We start from the raw sequence: 25453 nt of genomic DNA on the forward strand, positions 1-25453 counted from the left end.
GGGGAGGAGGGGCTAAGGTTTGAATGAAACAATAATCTGGAATGATTTCTACAAAAATACGACATTATTTTCTTTTATTAAAAAGTTAACTTTTGCTTATAACTTTATGTTGTTGTTTTAGGGGGGGTTTTTTAATATATATATAAAATACTAGAAAATACTTGAAAAATAATAAAAAAAAAAATATTAAATAAAATTTTGTTAAAAATTAAAGTATATGTATACACTCGTAAATATAATCAATAAACAAACAAACAGCAAGAGTTATCATCATGGATACAGAAAAGTTCGTTAGAAAGGATATCAACATAAATGCAATTTGTGTTTCAAGGAAGTGTGAAGACAAAAAAAGAAACTGGAAGGCAGTAGGGAAGAGAAAACAAAAGGCTAGAACTTAGAAAATACATTTGCATAACAATATGTTTGTTTGTGTTTTTTTGGGTTTGGGGAAATAACAAGGACTTAAGTTAAACGAGGAGGAGCAGAAGGAGCAGAAGTGTAAACAGCAAGTTTAGTTTAATTACAATCTGTGTGTGTGTGTTTTTTTTTTTGCATATGGAAGATTTGGAAAGATTTTTAGCATTATATGTTTGCAAGGACTACTGACTGCTTCGTAGTATATTGAAATGCCGAGCTTCTCAGTGGAGATACCTTTAGACTATTGTCACAAGTCTTAACGGAATTTTAAGATTAGTTTAAGGGCTCGTCCAACGAAATTACTTTCGTTTTCAGGCTGTTATTTTCTGCAGTTTTTGTAGCACTTTTAGACCTTGTTCCTGGTACTCCTGCTTTGACATCCAGAAAGCATCCCGATCTTTGGTTACTTCGGCCAATACAGCGCCACCAATGAAAACCATGTCTTTTCTTCGGGGTGGATCTTCAATGCGAATTTTGAATTTCTGCAAAAGGATAAAACGACAAAAATTATAAACAAACACAAGTAAAAGGCGTTAGTTGGTCCGGGCTGAATTTTTTATGCCCTGCCCTACACCATTAATCGATCAAAGAGATCAATATATACAAGAGCTACATCAAATAAACGACTAATATGGACCATTAGATGGCTGCTAGAAGTGATAAGAAAACATTTTGGCCAAATCGGATAATAATTACCACGGCCTTTAGAGGTCAATGTACCTATTTAGATCATAGTTTGCATACTCTGAACATTACATATAAAATATTGATTATTATTAAGCCCTCGAACTCAAGTCAGTCAAAACGGTCCATCGGTTTTTATGGCAGCTATCTTTTTCAGGTTATGTACCGATTTGTTTATTGAGAAGTCATAACGAAACATCACATTTCAGCCAAAACGGATGGTGTTGTTGTTGTAGCAGCAGGTTATGGTTCACCCTTTATTCTGCTCCAGATCTAGAAACTCTGCGACTAAGTTGGCGTGCCTCCAAAGGGATATGATCCTAAGACCAGTAGGATTGACTGAGCAGTTAAAATGATGGCGCGTGGCATTTGGTCCCAGGATACAACCGGGGCACATATCCAATACGCTGGCATTAATCTGTTGTTGTTGTTGTAGCTTTAAGTTGTACATTGAGGCCGCAGCCCTTGCCGATGAAGGACTCCATCGGGTCAATCCGGTACGTGCAACCGGCTGCCATGGGATTGACATTAATCTGTAATCTAGCTCTGTAGGGGTTAAACTGGTTGCATCTGCTGCAACGCAATCGAGCCAGAACTACCGGGGGAGGCTAAGTTCTTCAGGTGCAATGGGTGGCGGTTGATCTCCAAGAACTGCGTTCACTGCTACCATGTCTGGGTGAATGCTATCTAGACCTGCCTGAAACGTGGCCTGATCTAGAGATTTCCTCTTGTATCCCTGAATCTCTCGCTATAGATCATGTAGATCCAACCTGATAATTCCGACGGTGAATGCCTATCACCACAAGATGGTGATTGCGATGGTCTGTGCGATAGCAAATGGAAATTTGCCCATGAACATACCATGAGGGAACCGGGGCAAACTACTCACATATCAATCAGTGCTCTCCGATTTTAGTTTTAAACTCAATGATAAGGAAACTCCTTTTGTATAACCAATGGGTGGCGGTTGATCTCCAGGGACTGCGTTCACTGTTCACCGCTTCTGCTACCCCTGTCTGGGTGAATGCTATCTAGACCTGCCTGAAACGTGGCCTGATCTAGATTTTCCCTCTTGTATCCCTGAACTCTCGCTATAGATCATGTAGATCCAACCTGATAATTCTGACGGTGAATGGCTATCACCACAAGATGGTGATTGTCATGGTCTATGCGATAGCAAATGGAAATTTGTCCATGAACATACCATGAGGGAACAGGGGCAAACTACTCATATATCAATGAGTGCTCTTTGATTCTAGTTTTAAACTCAATGATAAGGGAACTCCTTTTGTATAATCGAGTCCGAATGGCGTCCTACAATGCCACATCTCGCTTGGGAGAAGCTTTTACATAGCTTAGTACACCACAAATGGCGCCAGCATTAGGAGAGGATAACCACCGCTGAAAAATGTTGTTCTCGCCAGAATTCGAACCCAGGTGTTCAGCGTCAGAGGCGGACATGCTTACCTCTGCGCTACGGTGTCCTCCGATAGCAGCACAGTAAATACTACTTAGACAGCATGTATTGGGTTGCCCAAAAAGTAATTGCGGATTTTTTAAAAGAAAGTAAATGCTTTTTTAATAAAACTTACTAAAAGTAACAGCTGATAACTGACAGAAGAAAGAATGCAATTACAGAGTCACAAGCTGTGAAAAAATTTGTCAACGCCGACTATATGAAAAATCCGCAATTACTTTTTGGGCAACCCAATAGTTGTGTCTACGCACGGGTAGTATCTTTGTCTTCTGATGGAGATGGTCCACATGAGAACTGGGGAGACAGCCCGTCGCAGTATGTAGGGCAGTATTCTAAAAGATCTGAATGTTTATCCAATGCGTGTGGTTCAGCTGGCGAGTCCATAGCGGGCCTGGGTAGTTTATCACTGACAGGCCAAGTGTTTTGTATGTAGTCAACAATGTTTCTTAGTAAGCACCCCAAGTGCTGCCGGCAAGTGACTTGAGGACCTTGTCTCTATTTTTTACCTAATCTCAAATTGCTGTAGCATGTGAGCTGTCAAACGTGACACCAAGTATTTTGGTAGTAGGAATTCTTATGCTTCGACTATCGCATTCAACACCTTATGTGGCTAAAGATTTGGTGGCGGATATCTGAAAACTTATGGCAGTAAAATAAACGGCAAGATCGACAAGCTTGTGGTTGAACTTCAGGCAGATGTCATCAGAGGGGACACGAAGCCATAAATTTTCCACATACGATACGATCTCGATGCCGTCTGGAGGGCGTGATAGTGGTTAAATCGTGCTGGAGATATCACCTCGCCTTGGGGAACTCCCTGTTTCCCTCTACGGGGCATCGACCTACGTTTTAGGACCGGCTGAAGGGATGTCCTCAAAAAGCATGACATGACTGATCATATCGAAGGCTATTCAAAGGTCCAGAGCGAAGAGGGCCTTCTTATTGCATGGCCTGGCCTGATTTATACTACGGTTAAAATGTATAGTAATGGCGAACAAAGCAGTCGTCTTGCTATGTCTATTGGCTCGGAGACCACGAATACGACAAATAGCTCTCCTCCTTGCCTTGTTTCTATCGGGAAACTCAATATATTGACGGTTGAACAACCTGGCGCATCTCATCGTATCAGTCACAGTAACGTCGCCAAAAGTGACTGAAGCCCTGTTATCTCTACTTCCGGGGTTCGAGAGCGACTTAAGAGTTGACCACAGCTTGCCTACACCGATACCTAAGTTACATTCCTCCCAGGTGTTCCAGCCACAAATTCCGCTTATATTCATTGACTTCCCTGTTTATTTCCAGGTTTAGTTCGTTCATTCTGGTTTCGACGAATCCCATTACGCTGTCTGCAAGGAGCACTGCTAGCGCTGGGAAATCTGCCGCATTAATGTCTCGGAATTTCTTGGATACTGGCGGTCTGTACGACTCTCATTTACAGGAGTCCTTTCCAGGTATCAGTAGCGGCATCACTCTGAACATTTTCCAGACATCGGAAACTATGAGAGTACCCAGAGACAGGTTTTAGGATCAGGTTATAGATACCTGGTACACCTAAGTTCTGTAGCGATTCTATCTGGCCCAGCACCTTGGACGACTTGGCGCTGGGTATTACATTACGCTCGTCTGCAAGGAGCTATGCTAGCGCTGGAAATCTGCCGCATTAATGTCTCGGAATTTCCTCTCGGTAATTTCTTGGATACTGGTGAGAGAAGTGAAATCGGTCTGTACGACTCTCATTTACTAGGGTCCTTTCCAGGTTTCAGTAGCGACATCACTCTGCCCATTTTCCAGACATCGGAAACTATGAGAGTGCTTAGAGACAGGTTTTAGGATCATGTACTTGATACCCGGTACATCCAAGTTCTACAGCAGCAGTGTAGCGATTCTGTCTGGGCCCTTGGACGACTTGGCGCTGGATATGACATTTGTAACTTTGTCCACTACAAATTGTGATAGTTGTTTAACAGCTCGGAGACCACAAATTGGACGAATGGCTGTCCTCTTTACCTTGTCACCTTTAAGATGCTCAATAAATTCGCGGTTGAATAACCCGGCATTTTTCTTCGGATCAGTTACTATTCGGCTTTGTTGTAGCCACATTTGCATGTGGAGGTGGCGGTCCTCGTGAAGCCCTTATAAGCGAGCAATTTCGTTCCGGTCTATACGACCGATCGCCGCGGATACATGATGGTCATTGATTATTTAAAGGCGCCTATAACTCGTCTTGTCATACCGAGCATCAAAGGCACTCAGTATTTAAATAAGAGCCGGTGCCATTCGGCCTCTCACTGAGACTCTCCACTCGATACCTCTGATTGTCCACGACTGCAGTTGAAGCTACTCCGTATGGAGTATTCCACTATTCATAACCTGTGGACGTGCCCGGTAGCTCCCAGCTAAGCCACCCGTGATAACGAAGAACACCACACAGATTGGAGCTCAAAGTTCCAGCCTGTGTGATGCTCAAAGTTATCCCCAAAGCCGGGATCGTTATTTTTATTGTGTATTGTGTTTATCAGGAGAAACACGTACACTGAGACGGCAATCCTTGGCCGATGAAGAACTTTATCGGGTCAATTTGATACGTAGAACCGCCTGCCATGGGTTTGATTACCGTAACGTTGCCAAGAGGGCTTGACGCTATCCCTCTTTCAGGGGTTCGAAAGTAATTTTACTGTAGACCACAACTTGCCAATGCCGGCGTCTTTCAGTTACATTGCCTCAGGTGCTCTATCCATATATTTCACTTATGTTAATAAAACCCCATTGATTTCCAGTATCAGTTCCCTGATTCTGGGGTTAGTCAAGTCAAATCGTTAGACCTTTTTATATGGCAGCTATATTAGAACATGGTCCGAATTAGCCGATTTACAATTCCGACTGAGCTACACCTATGAGAGTATTTGTGTAAAATGTCAAGCTCCAGGCTTTACTCCTTGGAACCAACTGGCTTGCTACCAACTGACAGACGAACGTACATGGCTAAATCGACTAGATACATACACTAAGATGGCTCATTCCCATGGCAGTCGGTTGTACGTACCGGATTGACCCGATGAATTCCTTTATCGGCAAGGGCTGCCGCCTCAGTGTACCACCACACACTGACAACTAAGATGGCTCTCAGATTAGTATCTCGACAAATAACGAACGTGATGTCCTATGGTGTAGGTTATAGTTATGAATTCCCAACTAAAAACTTACCGCTAATTTGTCAATATCGTTTTTCAAAACTCTTTCTAAATATAACTGCTTAATTTCACGCTCCAAACGACTAGGCAAGCCAGGATACATGGTAGAACCACCCGACAAAACAATGTGTTTATATAGCTCAGATCTCATATCAATATCGGCCGCTTGAATGGTATTAAATACCAGCTCGGCAATTCCCTGACCTTCCACATTGATTAAATGTGGCTGGAATAAAGCTTCGGGCGCTTCAAAACGTTCACCACCAACTTTTATCACACGACCATCGGGCAGGGTATAGGATTCTACCAGCACAGTGGTCTCCAAAGCCAATCGTTGTTCCATTTCAATGTTGTAGCCAATGTAGCAGAGTTTCTCCTTCATCATGCGCACCGTTTCAAAGTCAGCGGAATGATTAAAAGCATAGCCACGTAGTAAAAGTAACTAAAAGACACAAAAGGTGGAACAAATTAATCCCAATCAATATCAGAGACTTCAAGTGGTCACTAACCTTTATCAAATAACGTGTAATATCACGCCCCGCAATGTCCAGACGTCTGGTTAAATGTGGCAAAGCAAATTCTTCATAAACTGGACATATATGGGTAACACCATCTCCGGAATCTATAACTACACCAGATATTAAACCTTGGGCATATAACGTCAACACTGCTTGTATGGCAATGTAAGTGGAATCAAAACCATATTTCTCAAACATGACCTGTAAGTAAATCAAAAATTTTAGAAAATCTCTCGAAATTCTCTCTCCCTATGAATGCCAGCTTACTTACCTCTATCATTTTCTCACGATTCTTCAGAGGATTCATGGGGGGCTCTGTGAGTAGGATTTTCGTATTTGTTGGATCAATATTCATCTTCTTGGGCCCAAATGTATAGTCCCAAACATGGCACATATCCTCCCAATTTCGTACTACACCATTTTCCATTGGATATGAGACCTCCAACAATGAACGTAACTGCGACGCTTCATCGCCTACCATTAAATCCTAAAAATATTCCACATTATAACAAATTTAAAACCACTTCCAATCAACTCTCCCTCACAGAACGTTTTGGGGGAGAAAGAGAAACATAAAAAAATAATTACAAAGAAATTGAACAAAAGCAAACTCTAGAAAATATACAAACAACAAATAAAAAGTTCTTAGCTCATTAGGCAGCAATAGGAGGGTGATATAGTAAGGCACTAGACCGCATTTATTTTTGGCTCATTTTTAGACTATAGTGGTTATTTCGATTCGATAGATATAAAGAACAAACATTGAAAGTTAATTTGAAGTGACATTTCTAAAGCATTCTCTTAACTTTTTTTTTCCAAACAAAGCAAAAATTTCCTTGCCGAAAAAGTGTGCAAAGAATTTTAAGGATCACGAAAAGCTAGCTCACCCCTCTATAGCTAATCTAGGTCGTTACGGTACATAAAACCAATAGCTGATACCAATCGGAACATGACTAAGTTACTGAAATTAATTCCAATCTTTAGTTGGCACCTGGTCTATGAATGGTCCATTTCTAGTTAGCTCATCGGCAACCCTATTTCTTATGAATACCTTTGTCCCAACAACCTGACATAACCTCCTCATGAGGCCCCACTAAGGTGGAGGTTATACAACAAAGCCAGTCATACCAGGCTGAGTACGGATTGGGAGCTCTATAAGGAGTCCCTGAACCGGTACAATGGTAAGGTGAGATCGGCTAAGAAGAGCTAAGGGCTTCTGCGAATTGGTGGAGGGGGTAAACGAGTCCTCTAGGTTTCGGAAAGTGTTATCAATGAACCCCAAGACTATACTGGGAGTGTCCTGAGAGATGACAAAACTTAGTCGTAGACTATTTCCGAAAATCTTCAACTCCTGGCAACAAAACATTTTCAACGGTGCGCGAATTTGACCAGTGGGCGGGTGACTTCCGACGTTGCGCATGTCCCTCTGATACAAAACTGCGCTGAGGCGCTGTCGTATGTTGGCAGAATGATAACGGCCGCCATGCTGCGGAAAGCATGACCATATTTTATGAGGCTTCTGGACAGGGTTTTTGGGGCCTGTGTTTTGCTTGGCTTTGGGGCGAGAGAGGGGGAATAATCCGAATGGCATATCGCCTGCCATGCTGCAGAAAGCAGGACCATATGTTATGAGGCTTCTGGACAGGGTTTTTGGGGCCTGTGTTTTGCTTGGCTTTGTGGCGAGACTGATAACGGAGGGGGGATAATCCCGATGGCATATCGCCTGCCATGATCCAGAAAGCAGGACCATATGTTATGAGGCTTCTGGACAGGGTTTTTAGGGCCTGTGTTTTGCTTGGCTCTGTAGCGAGAATGATAACAGAGGGGGGGATAATCCGAATGGCATATAGGCTACCATGCTGCAGAAACCAGGACCATATGTTATGAGGAATCTGGACAGGGTTTTTGGAGCCTGTGTTTTGCTTGGCTTTGTGGCGAGAATGATAACGGAGGGGGGATAATCCGAATGGCATATAGGCTACCATGCTGCAGAAACCAGGACCATATGTTATGAGGCTTCTGGACAGGGTTTTTTGAGCCTGTGTTTTGCTTGGCTTTGTGGCGAGAATGATAACGGAGGGGGGGACTCTACGGATGGCATATCGCCTGCCATGCTGCTGAAAGCAGGACCATATGTTATGAGGCTTCTGGACAGGGTTTTTGGAGCCTGTGTTTTGATTGGCTTTGTGGCGAGAATGATAACGGAGAGGGGGATAATCCGGATGGCATATCGCCTGCCATGCTGCAGAAAGCAGGACCATATGTTATGAGGCTTTTGGACAGGGGTTTTGGAGCCTGTGTTTTGCTTGGCTTTGAGGCGAGAATGATAACGGAGCGGGGGATAATCCGGATGGCATATCGCCTGCCATGCTGCAGAAAGCAGGACCATATGTTATGAGGCTTCTGGACAGGGTTTTTGGGGCCTGTGTGTTGCTTGGCTTTGTGGCGAGAATGATAACGGAGAGGGGATGCTACGGATGACATATCGCCTGCCATGCTGCAGAAAGCAGGACCATATGTTATGAGGCTTCTGGACAGGGTTTTTGGAGCCTGTGTTTTGCTTGGCTTTGTGGCGAATGCATGGCGGGAGGTTGGGATTGTTTTCATTCCCAACGCGTGAAAACCGAGCCACTCTCTCTAGGCCAATCTGACTTTAATCTTGAAGACCCTTAAGAGATTGTTGGAAGTGCATATCAGGGATGTTTGGCTTTAGGCCAATCAGACTTTCGTCTTGAAGACCCTTGAAGATCCTCGCCTAAAAGCCGCCCACCCCAAAAGACAACAGTTCTCATGAAGACCACCTCCATCAGGAGATAAAGATCCTGCCAGTGCGAAGACATAACTACATGCTGTCCATCCAAATCATCATCTTGTGGATAGATATCCAACGCCCAGAAGCCTTAAGGTAGATCTACATGATCTAGAGCGTGAGGTTCAGCGCTACAAGAGAGAACCTTTAGATCAAGCGCCATATCAAGCAGGTCTAGACAAAATTCAAGCCGACATGGTAGCGGATGTGGTAAATAGCTACGGGGTTAATCGAGAACAACCGCCTCCCATTGCACCTGAAGAAATTGACCTACCCTGGCAAACTAGAGTAGTTCTGGGCAGATGCAGCCGTCTCAACTCCTACAGAGCAAGGATTGATGCCGACGTGCAAGATGTATGTCCCGATTGTAACCAGCGACCACACGATACACGTCAACTGTTTAACTGCCCAGCCAGACTCACTTGACTCAGACCCCTGTGGACGCACCCCATCTTAGTCGCAGAGCTCCTAAGTCTTGACCCTCAACAAAATCAAGCAGGCGAAAGATAGAACACAATCTGGTTTATTGATCACCATATTCTAAATATAAAGCAAAAGCTTTAACCCAATTTTCGAAAAGGCCTGGTGGATGAATTCTGGCGACATCTTGTACTTTACTTTTACTTTAATTGGCTATGACAGAATATTTGTTCCTCTAGCCGTACGTAGAATAGCGTTCCAAGCGCATTGATCTTCTGCGCTCATTCTAAAATCTCTGAAACCAAGTTTCGAGGTGTCTCCCACAACTTGATCTTTCCATCGGGCTTTTGGTCTTCCCGTGTTTGCCTTCAAAAGACTTCTTTGCTGGAGCTTCTTCATCCATTCTGACAACATGACCTAGCCAACGCAGCCGTTGTATTTTGATGCGTGTAACTATGCTATCGTCGTCATACAGCTCACACAGCTCGTGGTTCATACTTCGCCTATATTCTCTATTAACGCAAACTGGTCCTTATATTTTACGAAGAATCTTTCTCTCAAATACTCCAAGCACTGCCTCATCTGCTTTCACAAGTACCCATGCTTCAGAACCATATAACAGCACGGGTAGTATCAGTGTCTTGTATAGTGTAATCTTCGTCTGTCGAGAGGTGGCCTTGTTTCTAAACTGCTTACTTAGTCCAAAGTACCATCTGTTTGCCAGTATTATTCTTCGCTTTATCTCAAAACTGGTGTCATTCGTTTCGGTTACGGCGGTGCCGTGGTTGATAAATTTACTGACTATCTCATAGTTGTGGTTTCCAACTTTCTCCATTTTCTTTATCTGCTCGGTTGTGCAAGGCTTTTTGGGAGTTGAAAGCATCCATTTCGTCTTATCTCCATTTACTGCCAGACCCATTTTCACTGACTCTCTTTCGATTCTTTCAAAGGCTGCCGTTACTACATGCCAGACCCATTTTCACTGACTCTCTTTCGATTCTTTCAAAGGCTGCAGTTACTTATTCCGGTGACCGACCTATGATATCGATGTCGTCAGCATAGGCGAGTAGCATATGTTCTCTTGTGATTAGTGTGCCATATCTATTTACATCTGGATCTTGTATAATCTTCTCCAGCAAGATATTAAAGAGATCACACGAGAGGATGTCCCCTTGTCTGAAACCTCGTTTGGTATTAAATGGTTTGGAGAGATTCTTTCCTATTCTTACTGAGGAAGGAGTATCAGCAAGTGTCATCCTGCAGAGTCTTATTAATTTTGCTGGGATACCAAACTCAGACATGGCTTGAAATACCTTTGAACATAAAAGAGTATCGAAGGCGGCTTTGTAGTCAACAAAGGGATGGTCTTGTATGCACCACCCCAAAAATCTGATTCTGAAAAAAATGCGATCAAGTGTTCGGAAGAAAATCTCATCCCCAAAAACCCCTACACCCCCATGTAACACAATGTTTGCCTTTTAATATGGAACGGAACAATCCTGGAGATTACTACAACAACGATGTTGGATGTCAAATGAATATGGCAACAGCATTTGTTGGACTTTCCAAAAATATCCTAAATAAACATGAAGAATGATAAGGATAAACGGGACTCAAATCAAAGGAAGTCTGGAAGTAAAGGTAAAATCTGATATTTATTTGGGACCAAATGAATGATGGATATCGAGCCACACCAAAAAATAAACCAAAACGGATATGTGTGCCGATCCCGAAAAGAAGCGAAAGTTCTTTGAGAGTAAAGTACGAGTTTGAAAACCAAATTTGAGGCTAAATGTGTGCCGATCCCGAAAAGAAGCGAAAGTTCTTTGAGAGTGAAGTACGATTTTGAAAACCAAATTTGAGGCTAATGTGTGCCGATACCGAAAAGAAGCGAAAGTTCTTTGAGAGTGAAGTACGATTTTGAAAACCAAATTTGAGGCTAAATGTGTGCCAATACCGAAAAGAAGCGAAAGTTCTTTGAGAGTGAAGTACGATTTTGAAAACCAAATTTGAGGCTAAATGTGTGCCGATTCCGAAAAGAAGCGAAAGTTCTATGAGAGTAAAGTACGATTTTGAAAACCAAATTTGAGGCTAAATGTTTGCCGATACCGAAAAGAAGCGAAAGTTCTTTGAGAGTGAAGTACGATTTTGAAAACCAAATTTGAGGCTAAATATCTGGTGGGCCGCCCACTTCAAGAAAAATCCTTACGTTCCTGACCATTTTGATTTGTTTTGTTCAAATAAAATACAGAAAATTGTTTTCATATGGCCACTTTTTACGACTTGTCGTTTCAGTAAAAATTAAAAAAAAAAATTGAAAACATCTTTTTAGGATTTTTTTTTCTATTAATTAAGTAAATAAACACCGATACTTATCATCATGCATTGTAGGGAACTGTGATGTTAGTACAAATAAAACGATATTAAATTAAAAAAAAAAACCAAACTGAACTATGAAACAACAAACATTCATAACAAAAATAAAAGAAATAACCACAAACTAATTTCTTTTTTTAAACTTTCTTTTATAAAATAAAGAAGAAGCATTCTAAAAAGTTCAACATTATGGCGAAAGTTTTGATTCAAAACAAACATTGATAAACAAACGCTTAGAGGGAGAGCAACGTCCAGGTTGCCCAAAAAGTAATTGCGGATTTTTTAAAAGAAAGTAAATGCATTTTTAATAACACTTAGAATGAACTTTAATCAAATATACTTTTTTACACTTTTTTTCTAAAGCAAGCTAAAAGTAACAGCTGATAACTGACAGAAGAAACAATGCAATTACAGAGTCACAAGCTGTGAAAAAATTTGTCAACGCCGACTATATGAAAAATCCGCAATTACTTTTTGGGCAACCCAATATTTAGCTAAATCAAAGTTGTTTTTCTTCTTTTTTGGTTAGTAGGGAAACGGACAACTATTAAAATTCTCGGTTTTTTTTTGTATTTTATTGCAACAAAATAAACAATGGGGTAATTAAGTGAAATTAGGAGACTATAGACTTACATCAACGTGTAAATCCTGTAAAAATATTCAAAACAGATTTTTCCAAAACAATTTTTTTATACATATAAATAAAGAAGAACGAAAAAAAAGAGATTTGTATATATGTATTTTGTTTGTTTTCTTTTGCTGATATTTAATTGATTATAATTTGTGGATATGTATGTATGTATATCAACTAAACTAATCGGTATAGCAATATGTTGCTATGCTTTATTTGCAATCCGATCAGTTGAGAGAACTTACCTTAACTTCAATGTCGCCAATTTTGTTAACAGCACGTATGATTGGCCTGCCAACCATGGAGGGGAAAATATGAGCAGGAAAATTGCTACCGGCATAGCCACATTTGACAAACTGGAAAATAAGATACGAGGGTTAAAAAATGTAAAAACTTTAGTTAAGAAGTTTGCAAAAGCTAATGCAAGAGGTGTAGGGAAAAGGGAAACCAAGTAAACATCCGATTGACATGGTGTCAATCATTCGTACCAAAACTTGCAGGATGATAAGTGCCGTAATGTTCCCTTGAAAAAAGTCGACAACATGATATTGGCCACTCTGCTATGGTTGCCCAAAAAGTAATTGCGGATTTTTTAAAAGAATGTAAATGCATTTTTAATAAAACTTAGAATGAACTTTAATCAAATATATATATATGCCATTTTGTTCGATAACCTTTTGCCATCTTCGTGGCAAATTTAGTATTCCACGCTCATATAACTTCTGGCCTTTATCTGCAAAAAACTGAACCAAGTGCGATTTTATAGCCTCATCTTTGCCGAAAGTTTTACCATTTAAGGAGTTCTGCAAAGATCGAAATAAATGGTAGTCTGATGGTGCAAGGTCAGGGCTATATGGTGGATGCATCAAAAGTACCCAGCCAAGCTCACTCAGTTTTTGGCGAGTGACCAAAGATGTGTGCGGTCTAGCGTTGTCCTGGTGGAATATGACACCTTTACGATTGACCAATTCTGGTCGCTTCTCCTTGATGGCTGTATTCAATTTGTCCAATTGTTGACAGTAAATATCCGAATTAATCGTTTGGTTCCTTGGAAGCAGCTCAAAATATACCACACCCTTCCAATCCCACCAAACAGACAGCATAACCTTCTTTTGGTGGATATCAGCCTTTGAAGTGGTTTGAGCTGGTTCACCATGCTTGGACCATGATCGTTTTCGACTAACGTTGTTGTAAACAATCCATTTTTCATCTCCAGTTATGATTCATTTTAAAAACGGATCGAATTCATTGCGTTTAAGGTGCATATCACAAGCATTGATTCTTCGGTTTGTTAAATGAATTTCTTTCAATACATGTGGTACCCAAATATCAAGCTTTTTCACCAGTCCAAGACTTTTTATGTGATAATGAACGGTTGATTTTGGTATATTTAACTTCTCTCCTATCTCACGCTCAGTTACATGACGATCCAATTTGATTAATGCTTTGATTTGGTCATCATCAACTTCATTTGGCCGACCTGAACGTGGCTCATCTTTAAGTGAAAAATCTCCAGAACGGAATTTGCGAAACCAATTTTGACACTGTCTTCCTTTTAAGGCTTTATCACCATACACATCTCGTAACTTTTTAGCAACCTGCTCCGCGTTTTTTCCTTTACGGAAATAATAAAGTAAAATATGACGAAAATGCTCCTTTGTGGGCTCCATATTAAAATTGACGCCAAACAAACAAATGTAAACAAAATTTCGCGCACTTTTTTTTAAAGCAAGCTTAGATAAACAGCTGATAACTGACAGAAGAAAGAATGCAATTACAGAGTCACAAGCCGTTGAAAAAATTTGTCAACGCCGACTATATGAAAAATTACTTTTTGGGCAACCCTACTTACGCCCCATTTATGCGGCCATAGCAGCTGGCACAAGGGTAGGTTCCTATATGTCGGGGACAATCATCTCAAAACTCATATATATCGTCATCCACAGCCTTAAGAAACGCTTGACTGTCTATGTATATCATTATAGCCCGATCGGTCAGCCACTCCTGCATTGAAATTTTCTGCAGGGTTTGAAGAACTCTGCATATAAGTCGGTATGTCCGAATGAAAGCCTGCCCCGTTGCCACTATCCAGCCTTGAGCCATATCTCTCCGCGAAAACGACCCCCTCCAGGGAGATCCTTTCCGAAATGTGTGGTGTTCATTTCTGTTACGAGAAGCTTAGCTTCCATCTACCGGGTCAACAGGTTGCGGATAGTGGAATACTCCATACGGCTAACTGCAATGGTAGTCGCGGACAATCAGCGGTATCAGCGGTATCCGCGGCGGAACGAGCTTGACGAGAATCGCAACCTACACATGAAAATGTGGATACAACAACACCAGCCCCGGGTCAATCTCATGGCAGCCGGTTGTGCGAACCGGATTGACCCGAAGGAGTAATTCATCGGCAAGGACTGCCCTCTCAGCGAACAACACACTGCTACAACAACAAACTGGCCGGGGAGCGAACCAGACACCTCTGGACGCATCCCATCTAAGTCGCATAGGTCCTGGTTCTGGACACTGACACCATTTATGCGGCCATAGCAGCTGGCACAAGGGTAGGTTCCTCTATGCAGAAGCATGATCAGCACTCATAATCGATCCATTCCTTGGTAGTTGCCCAGGCGCTGCTTTCCCCGCCATTACTTTTTGACACAGAAACCAGTCAAGCCCCCTGATTCGAATATGCTCTTTCCATATCAAAACTCACATATTTTGACAACCAGAGCCTTAAGCACCGCTTGACTGTCTATGTATATCATTATAGTCCGATCGTATTTTGACAACCAGAGCCTTAAGCACCGCTTGACTGTCTATGTATATCATTATAGTCCGATCGGTCAGTCACTCCTGCACTGCAATATTCTGCAGGGCCTGAAGAACTATGCCTATACCGCGGTACGTCCGACTCATAGCCTGCCCTATTACCACAATCCAGCCTTAAGCCATACCTCTCCGCGAAAACGAACCCCCCAACTCGCCGGGAAGAATCTCCCTGGCATACATAGTTCGTCATAGAAACTTAATGCAACACTGAAATTGTCTGCAGAGCCTGAAGAACTCTGCCTAAAAGGCGGTACGTCCGACTGAAAGCCTGACCCGATGCCACTGTCCAGCCTTGAGCCATACCTCTCCGCAAAAACGGACTCCAAAACTTGCCGGGAAGGATTTCCCTGGAATACATAGTTCGTCATAGAAACTTAATGAAAACTCCTGCTCCGATGCGTCAATCCAACTTGGAGCCAGGTAGGATCCGCCTGATTTGTAATCCATCTCACCGCATATACTTGTACGCTGACCCAATGTCCCGGAACGGCAGCCGATTGTAAAGGGTGATTTTTTTGAGGTTAGGATTTTCATGCATTAGTATTTGACAGATCACGTGGGATTTCAGACATGGTGTCAGAGAGAAAGATGCTCAGTATGCTTTGACATTTCATCATGAATAGACTTACTAACGAGCAACGCTTGCAAATCATTGAATTTTATTACCAAAATCAGTGTTCGGTTCGAAATGTGTTCATTCACCGTAACGTTGCGTCCAACAGCATCTTTGAAAAAATACGGTCCAATGATTCCACCAGCGTACAAACCACACCAAACAGTGCATTTTTCGGGATGCATGTCAGTTCTTGAACGGCTTCTGGTTGCTCTTCACTCCAAATGCGGCAATTTTGCTTATTTACGTAGCCATTCAACCAGAAATGAGCCTCATCGCTGAACGGTGAATGAACACATTTCGAACCGAACACTGATTTTGGTAATAAAATTCAATGATTTGCAAGCGTTGCTCGTTAGTAAGTCTATTCATGATGAAATGTCAAAGCATACTGAGCATCTTTCTCTTTGACACCATGTCTGAAATCCCACGTGATCTGTCAAATACTAATGCATGAAAATCCTAACCTCAAAAAAATCACCCTTTACATACCGGATTGACCCGATGAAGTCTTTGATTTACCCGTTGGAGTCCTTCATCGGACTCCAGATTGACAACAAAAACAACCAGCCCCGAGTCCGTATGACTATGAGCACCACAAATTCCGGAACTGTGAGCTCTATGGCATGTAGGAAAGATGATGGGACGTTGAAGCATATCCTAGGTCATTGTCCGGCTTTCGCGGCTAACAGACACCTGTACATAGATGGGACTCAATACCAGTCATCAACCGAATTATGGATTTGGCAAGGAAAACAATAAGGGTTTTTTGTAAGTAGCACAGAATACCTGACTTAGGTTAGTTTAGATGGAAAAGAGGGTGATGACAATGAACACCTCGCGAATCTCAACTGAGAGCGTCCACAGTTTTCGGCTAGTGGAATGCTCAATACAAATTAGTGAGAAGAGCAGTGAGATCCTGGTCGGCAATGGTTCTTGCTTAAATACTGAGTGCCTATCATGCTCGATATGACAAGACGTGTTATTGGCGCCATTAAATAGCCAATGGCCCTAACCTTTCCGGGGCGATCGGTGCTATGGGCCGTAATGAGGATCGCTATTCCTACATAAAAATAACCACCAAACCCCACCCCAAATTTGAAGAACGCCAGGTTCGCCAATGACTCAATCTTCCCGCAAACACAACATGTAGGTGTCAATACTCCTTGGCCCTGATGATAGCACTAATGCGATTCCTTGTTTTCTAATTTATTCAACGAATACCACAGTTATCCAGAGCTTTATGCCAGACCACACATTCATAAATGAGTTTCGGTCAAACCACCGCTGTAAAAAACAGAGCACAGAGATCAATTTGCATTCAGATCTATTCGGCCATTTTTCTCGATTTTTATTCTCTTGGTCAAGATTCACGTTCAGAGGAGAGCTATTCCATGCACCACGAATCACCAGAAAATGGCAATCTTACTCTTTTTAGTAAATAGTACTAGCTCATTTTTCTGGGGTTTATGCCAAGCCACTTTGCCATTGCCCATGCAGATAGTTTCCTTTATAGATCTTGAGCGTGACCTGTGACTGTAGAGAGAGCCGCAAACCAAGGGCGGCAGCTCTTGCCTATAAAGGACTACAACAGGTCAATCCGGTACGTACAACCGACTGACATGAGAGGATAGATGACAACGTCATCAGCATAGGCAACAAACTTCAACATTTCCTCCTCAAAAAACCTGTGAATTCCATTGGGCTGGGAGCCAACAAAGGGTGATAAAACTCCCTTTTGTGGTGTTTCTCTAATCACCTATCAATCACTCCGCTAGTGATGCTTAGTTAATTCTAGCCTTCATTAGTCAAAAAGAAAAGAAATAAAAAAAAAACAAAATTACAAAGAGAAAAAGGTTTCTCATGCCCTTCAGAGAGCCATGTGTGTGAGTCAGACCTCTACACTGTTCCAGTATCACAAGGGCAACCATTGTTTGAAGCGTAGACTGGGAAAATGTTCACTTTTAAACCTATGCCATTGCGAAGCGTTGGCCCAGGATATGCTAGATATTATCAGTTGAGTTCAACTGAAAGTCGTAGCTTTGAGACGGTTTGTCCGTCGGAACTCCGCCTTTTAATGGACCCTTCATTTGTACGTACGAAAACGTTTAAGAAAAGGAGCCCTCAATGAGATCCTGGGGAATATTGTGTTATTCAAGCTGCCAAGAGATTTATGCCTTTATGCGGTCTTTAAGAGATTTTGCGACAGTAACATCTACTCCGAGGTAACCCAAGCAGTCTTAGTTTGGATCTTTATTATCGATGTGTGTGTTCAGTGCTACAAATGGGAGCCTCTAGATCCAGCAGGGCATTATAACATTGACGAGGATACGACGACCAAAACACCTGAAGAGGGAAATCTTCCCTGCCAACGTCTCCTTCCTCAGGATAAACTGCTTCAATGAATGGGCATAATCTAAGACTACAAGCACACGCGAAGAAATATAAAAAAGTTTTGCTTCAGTTTTAAAGATAAGATAAACTTCAAGCAACCAACAAAAATGGTATAACATTATGAAGATAACAAAACAAAAAAAAAACACTTTTTTCAAATAACATTCACAGTATGAGTAATCAACAACAATGAGCGTGCCGAGGGCGGCGGTTTGCCGTCATTTCTCTAAAATGAATATTACAAAACTTTAAAATAGCACCTAAAGTAACATTCGCCCATTCTTTTCCAAAGAGGAAGTCAAGAACAGCCATCGCACACTTAGCCAAGGTATTGTGACTTCTAAAAGTGTGTCACTGGAGATTTAAGTCATTGCCCTTTTCTAATCCCTTTTCACATTGTATCGGTTACCACGAACGAAGCAATGGAGAAGCAAAAACACACTATTTTCTTTCATGTTATGTCTACTTACGCCGGTTCCATTGTCGCAAACTATAACATTGCGTCCTTTGCTATCCATTTCTACTTTTTAAATCGCTGTTCTGCTTCTGCTGGCTGCTACGGCTTTATCTTCTGTGTGTGCAAAACTTTTTAAGGTGTGTTCTCTTGCCTGCAACCGTTGTAATGGCCTTACAACTTGTTACTTAAATATAGAATTTATAATCTTTTATTTAACTATGTATCTTATATATTAAGTGTTAGTTATTAACAGAACAGTAAAACAGTGGATTTGCTTTGCACAATAATTAATAAGATGACGAATAGTGTGTCAAACTAGCGATCTAAAAGTCGACTTTCGACTAATCGACTTTTTGTTTAAAAAAATCGAAAAGTCGAAGTTGACTTTCATTGAATAAAAATGTCGACAAATCGACTTCAAAGTCGAAATGTCAAATTAAGGATGGTACTATATTCGCTCTTAGCGACGTTTCGCCGATTACTTATTTTAGATAATAGATTTTAAAGCAGAAAAATTTCCTGATTTCATTCAGTAGGACATTACCTCATTACTTATGGTAAAATGACGATAAAATTGTTATTTTATCATTGCTATTTGTGTAGTGGTCCAAAAAAGTAATCGCGAAAAACATGGAGTTTCAACGGTGAAAAACGAACATAGTACCAGCCATAAGTCGAAAAAAACCCGAAAAAATCGAAATAAGTCGAAAAAAGTCTTAGATCGGCTTCGTACTCTGATCAGGATGCACAAGACATAATTACCAGGTAGTGTACCGTAAACAGCTGAGTACAATTTTTTCTCCGGAAGTTTCAACGAGTCAACGAGTTTTGGTTGTGTGTACACACACACAAGATATCAGATTTTTATTTGCATTCTCTTTGTTGTTAACTTCTTTCTCACATACTCTCTGCTCATTTACGTACACATGTACACACACAAACTTCTTTGATTGTGTTGGCAAAACACTTGATGGCAATATGGCGGATTTCACCATATGATTTGGGGTTGTTGTACAAATGAGACCACCTTTAATTGTTTTGCCATGATCCAAACCGTGCATTTGGCGTTCTAGTGTGATTTGGATACAACTCTGGAGTTGGACTATTCCATCAGCTGGGCAAGTGAGCTAGCCTTCTTTAGAGAACCCTGGTTATCATGCCTGGCGATAGTTATCCAATCTAGTGAATGGCTAATCCGAGTTGATTATTTTCGTAGCAGCAACGTTGCCAGATAAGCACATCACTGTATGGAACATTCAAGTGTGTGTGTGTGCGTTCACATTTAAACATGTGTGTGCTTTACAAGTAAATAAATAATACAGAAAAAAAATATAAAAAATAGTGGTGGTGGACTCGCAACAATTCGATTACAATTGTATTTATTAGAAAGTTAGCGGGTTTAGAAATACAACCTGAACGTGACCATACAAACTAATTTGCAAGAAATATTGTTAATTGTTCAGTGAATACATAGCTGGCTGGCTGCTGTTACTACTCCAAAAAAGGTGGTGAGAGTAAAGAAGGAGGAGAGAAAAAAAACGAAATTTTTCTTCTGGTTGAGGTGGAGGTGGAGTAGTCGAAAAAGTTCAACGTTAGAGGTGTGAGGTGTGTTAGTGTAAAAAAAAAATAGATTTTATTTGTGAATTTTTGTGCAGGACAATTGCTGATAGAGGAAACATGTCTTCAAATAATCAAACATCTGGAGGGGCACAAGGCAGTCAATCTACAGCTGGCCCAGGTGGATCCACAAGTGCCGACCAGCAAACGCCTACAGGCCAAACAAATCCAGACAGTCCCACACGTAGCAGTTTAAGACCCACTTCTAATACGACGGATCGTGTTGTAGACAATGTGCCATTTCCACCAAGTCATAAATTGACCATGTCTGAGGTTTTTCCTGATCCCCGATCGGGTAAGCCCAACCATGAGCTGTTGAAGCAGCATTTCATCTTAGAAGGACGAATTGAGGAAGCCCCTGCATTGAGAATTATCCAAGAAGGAGCAGCCTTGCTGCGCCAAGAGAAGACTATGATCGATATTGAAGCTCCGGTAACGGTGTGTGGTGATATTCATGGACAGTTCTACGATCTGATGAAGCTCTTTGAGGTAGGCGGTTCTCCTGCTACTACGAAATACCTCTTTTTGGGCGACTACGTAGATCGGGGCTACTTTAGCATTGAGTGTGTCCTCTATTTGTGGTCATTGAAGATCACCTATCCTAATACGCTATTTTTGTTGCGTGGCAATCACGAGTGTCGTCATCTCACCGAATACTTTACTTTCAAGCAGGAGTGTAAAATAAAGTATTCAGAACGAGTGTACGACACATGTATGGAAGCATTTGATTGCCTACCATTGGCCGCATTAATGAACCAGCAATTCTTGTGTGTTCACGGAGGTCTCTCGCCCGAAATCCACGAACTGGATGACATTCGCAGATTAGATCGCTTTAAGGAACCCCCTGCCTTTGGTCCCATGTGCGATTTGCTTTGGTCCGATCCCCTGGAGGACTTTGGCAACGAAAAGAATGCCGACTTTTATACGCACAATTCAGTACGAGGCTGCTCATATTTCTACAGCTATGCGGCCTGTTGTGATTTTCTGCAAAACAACAATTTACTGTCAATAATAAGGGCGCACGAGGCTCAAGATGCTGGCTATCGCATGTACAGGAAGAGCCAAACCACCGGCTTCCCCTCGCTTATTACAATCTTTTCGGCACCAAACTACTTGGATGTGTACAATAACAAAGCGGCTGTTTTAAAATATGAAAATAATGTTATGAACATACGTCAGTTCAACTGTTCACCTCATCCTTATTGGCTTCCGAACTTTATGGATGTATTCACCTGGTCATTGCCTTTTGTAGGCGAGAAGGTAACCGAAATGCTGGTCAACGTATTAAACATTTGCTCCGACGATGAGCTTATGACAGAAGAAAGCGAAGAGCCCCTGTCGGATGATGAGGCGGCTCTTCGAAAAGAAGTCATACGCAATAAGATTCGAGCAATCGGCAAAATGGCACGTGTCTTCTCCGTATTGCGTGAAGAGTCCGAATCTGTTTTGCAATTGAAGGGTCTGACACCGACCGGTGCATTGCCTTTGGGAGCACTCTCTGGCGGCAAGCAGTCATTGAAGAATGCCATGCAGGGCTTCTCACCCAACCACAAAATCACCTCATTTGCCGAAGCCAAAGGCTTGGATGCTGTCAATGAACGTATGCCTCCGCGACGCGATCAACCGCCAACACCCACAATTGAGGAGCAGCAACATCAAAATCAAGGAGGAAATACTACTACAGGATCAGGTAGCAACAACAATAATGTCTCCCATAGTGGGTAATTATTAGGCCATTAAGCAATAATTAGATACGATACCAAGAAAACAGTACATATAACAAACACAAAGAGTACACACACACTCACACAGACATACGCCCAGCCAAGAAGATTTACAGCTAACACAATTAAAGGCAAAACAAAAACAGTATAAATATGCGGAAATTAATTCTATAAAAAATCAACAAAATTTCCTTTTAAAGTCTTATCATAGTATAAAACATAAAAAAAAACAATATATATTCTTAGATAGTAATAAAACAGGTTTTCACAAAACTGGAAAAGAGCATAGAGGAACTTTTTGTCTGTCCAGCTTTATAAGCGACCCATTTAAGTTTTAGAGCCATTTTGAAAACTTCCAAAAGTGTTATACAGTATTGGCAGTCCAATTTTTACAAAAAGGCCACTTAAAAGTCTGAGTAGAGGAGTTAGTATAACTTTAACTGTTAAGAAGGAATGACTCAGAAGGTTGGATTTGTATGGCGGAGCTTAAAATTCCAAAAATCTTTTCAAAAAACAATACCTATATTGCCAAAAGGCTGTTGTTATCAGCGAATGACAAAGCCATTTGAAATATAAAGATTTGGATAACAGTTTTTGGCAAAATTAGGAAATTTCGATTGTCATAAAGTTTCTAAGACATTGTCGATACCATTTATGTACATGGTTTGGCAAACTAACATTCTTAAAGTCATATGTTTTCACACCTTGTTGTTTCAGTGCGTTAAAATTGTAAACCCAAAGCAAAAAATTTGCAAATTTTGCCCTTGAACATTCCACTTCTCACATATCAATGAGTGCAGTCCGATTCAAGTGTAAGCTCAATGATAATGGGCCTCCTTTTTAAAACCGAGTCCGAACGGCCGGAACATCAGATAAATTTTCAGCGGTGGTTACCCCCTCCTAATGTTGGCGACATTTGTGAGGTACTTTGCCATGAAAAACTTCTCCCCAAAGAGGTGTTGCTCTGCGGCAAGCCGTTCGGACTCGGACTCGTTCACCCGGCTGTCCACCGCAACTGCTGCCGTGTCGTTATGAATGTTGTCCAGCCCAAATACGCCTCTTTGTATGGTTAATTTCATGTGCTCCCAAACAAACAACAGCTTCTGTTTCTAAATCCATTTCTTTTAAATTTTCTTAAATACGAATTGGAGTTAAAAAATTCCAATTTGTTTCTAGTTTGGATGATAGTCGTATGATAACAATGATGTCAACATACAACTGTTTACTACCAAAAGAACGCTTTGAACGTCATAAAAAAAGTTTAATTACAACTTAACAAATTAGCAATACTGTTTGAAACATTGTGAGATTTCACAAAATTTAATTGATGTTTAGCAACATTTTCCGCACAATTGAAGTGAGCCGCTTATTGATAAAAGGCACTGTACCACTATTCCTGATAAAATCTTTTGGAACTACAATATCCCTGGTAATATAAGTAGCATAGACTTCTGCACGGATGGCTTTGTACTTAAAACTACCAATTTGTAGAAAAAATGTTTATAGCTTGTTTGACAGTGATATGATAACAATGATGTCAACATACAACTGTTGTCTACACGCCAAATAAAAAGTTTAATTACAATTAAACAAATTAGCTACACTGTTGGAAACATTGTGAGATTTCACAAAATTTAATTGATGTTTAGCAACATTTTCTGCACAATCGAAGTCAGTAATAGGCTTTAGACGGAGTTTCAAGTTTTTTCAAAGATTTTTTTGACTTTGAGACTACAAACGACATTTTTCCATCTGAAAATGTTTGCTGTCTTAGCAAAACTATTGGCCCATTTCAAAGAGACTTTACTGCTAATACCGCTAAACTGAAAAAGTCTTTACACCTCAAACTCCACTTTTATATGAAACTTAAATCGCAAAAGTGAAAAAGTTTTAAAAATTCGCGTCATCGGTAAAATTCACAAAAACATATTTTGATATATAGCTTGTGATTACCTCTGACTTTTGAAGAGTTTTACTGAGCATTGCTCTTCTTCAATTCACGTTATTTCATACATAATTAGTACGTTGACATGAAAACCGCTCGCTTTTATGCTTATACTGCTTCACTGAAAACTTATTTCACTTATCCGAACTACGCTTAACTGAAAATTACGGATAAGTGAAAGTGATTCATGTATTTTTAGCGTTTCACTTATCCGGTTTCGACTGTATTTTGGTGGCCTCGTGATATAGCATTTTTTTAGAATGATTACACGATAGGGTGAGAATTCGTGCTATATGCCTTATAACTGAGATGCCTCTGGGTCTGCTTATTGCTAATAATTCAATGTATATAGAATATTGGTATAGAGCTCCGCGTAGCAAGAGAATTTGTTTACCAAGGTTGTTCCACAACCATGCTGCAGAAGTTCCTGAGTAATCTCAGGATAGAAAGACAACGATTTGGGTGGAAATATTGATTAAAACCCAAAATTGAATTGTGGATATTTTTCACACAGTGCACTGTAGGGGTAAAATGATTCCATGCAAGCCTCCATTATTGAAAAAAATAATATGCCATTCTTCTGCAGATCACATGCCAACAGCTGATTATCAAATTTAATTTACCTATAACTCTCTTTTTTATGTTTTTATTTTACCTATACTCTTATCGATGACATCAAATAGACGCAATTTTGCTCTCAATAATTGGAACATTGATAAGCTTTATTTGTTTATAAAATCTCGTATCTATCAGTTTGATAATATATTAGGGAAACATTACTAGAGAGTCGCGGTTGTTTGTTCATGTTGACTTCTCTAGCATTCATTTTCTCTCTTATACTTTTTGGCGCCAAAAACAAATTTGGTCCTTGGCAACAGAATTGATGTTGGGTTGCATTCCACAATCTACCCATAAGCTTTGCTAACTGGCTCAGATGATCTAGTAATGTTGGATGTCGCTCATGATGGAAGAAGCGATTGCCTAGGCGCTTACTGGCTTAAGTCATAGGAAGTCAATAGGAAAAAATGCAAAGTTTGTATGCTAATTTGTTTTCGCATTTTCTGAATGTGCCTCCAAAGATTCATAACTTTTTCCGACACTCCCATAAAAATATCCATTTGCATATTTTTCCGCTGTCTATTGATTACTCACTTGACCACATAATAAAAGGCACAGACTTTGATTATCAGCACTGTTTATTGTTATTTGGCTTCATATCTTTATTTAGGAACAAAAATAAGAGTGCCGAGAGCAAGTGTACAAAACAATATTATGTATTGCTTTAGCGGCGGTTATGAGGTGCATAAATTGTACGATCTTAAGCTATTCCAACTCATATCAACGCATTTTT

The 25453-nt window shown here is 40.8% G+C and overlaps 2 protein-coding genes across 3 annotated transcripts; one reads left to right on the plus strand and one right to left on the minus strand.

Annotated features, from left to right (window-relative positions):
- Window positions 1-430: 430 nt before the first annotated feature.
- Window positions 431-19128, minus strand: LOC106092463 (actin-related protein 2). Of its 2 annotated transcripts, XM_059366929.1 has the most exons (7): window positions 18830-19128; window positions 12769-12879; window positions 12526-12540; window positions 6559-6774; window positions 6279-6488; window positions 5783-6211; window positions 431-899 (listed from the first exon to the last, which is right to left on the minus strand). In XM_059366929.1, the coding sequence occupies exons 1-7, from the start codon at window positions 18875-18877 to the stop codon at window positions 729-731; spliced, it is 1200 nt and encodes a 399-aa protein (XP_059222912.1). In that variant the 5' UTR covers window positions 18878-19128; the 3' UTR covers window positions 431-728. The 2 variants fall into 2 exon arrangements, with proteins under 2 accessions (XP_059222912.1, XP_059222913.1); XM_059366930.1 differs by lacking the exon at window positions 12526-12540 and having other exon boundaries at window positions 18830-19127.
- Window positions 19129-20103: 975 nt separating this feature from the next.
- Window positions 20104-22441, plus strand: LOC106092462 (serine/threonine-protein phosphatase 2B catalytic subunit 2). The gene is made up of 2 exons (XM_013259336.2): window positions 20104-20414; window positions 20472-22441. The coding sequence occupies exon 2, from the start codon at window positions 20494-20496 to the stop codon at window positions 22156-22158; it is 1665 nt and encodes a 554-aa protein (XP_013114790.1). The 5' UTR covers window positions 20104-20414; window positions 20472-20493; the 3' UTR covers window positions 22159-22441.
- The last annotated feature ends 3012 nt before the right edge of the window (window positions 22442-25453 follow it).

This window comes from Stomoxys calcitrans, chromosome 4 (assembly GCF_963082655.1).
Source record: "Stomoxys calcitrans chromosome 4, idStoCalc2.1, whole genome shotgun sequence".
NCBI classification, from domain to species: Eukaryota; Metazoa; Arthropoda; class Insecta; order Diptera; family Muscidae; genus Stomoxys; species Stomoxys calcitrans.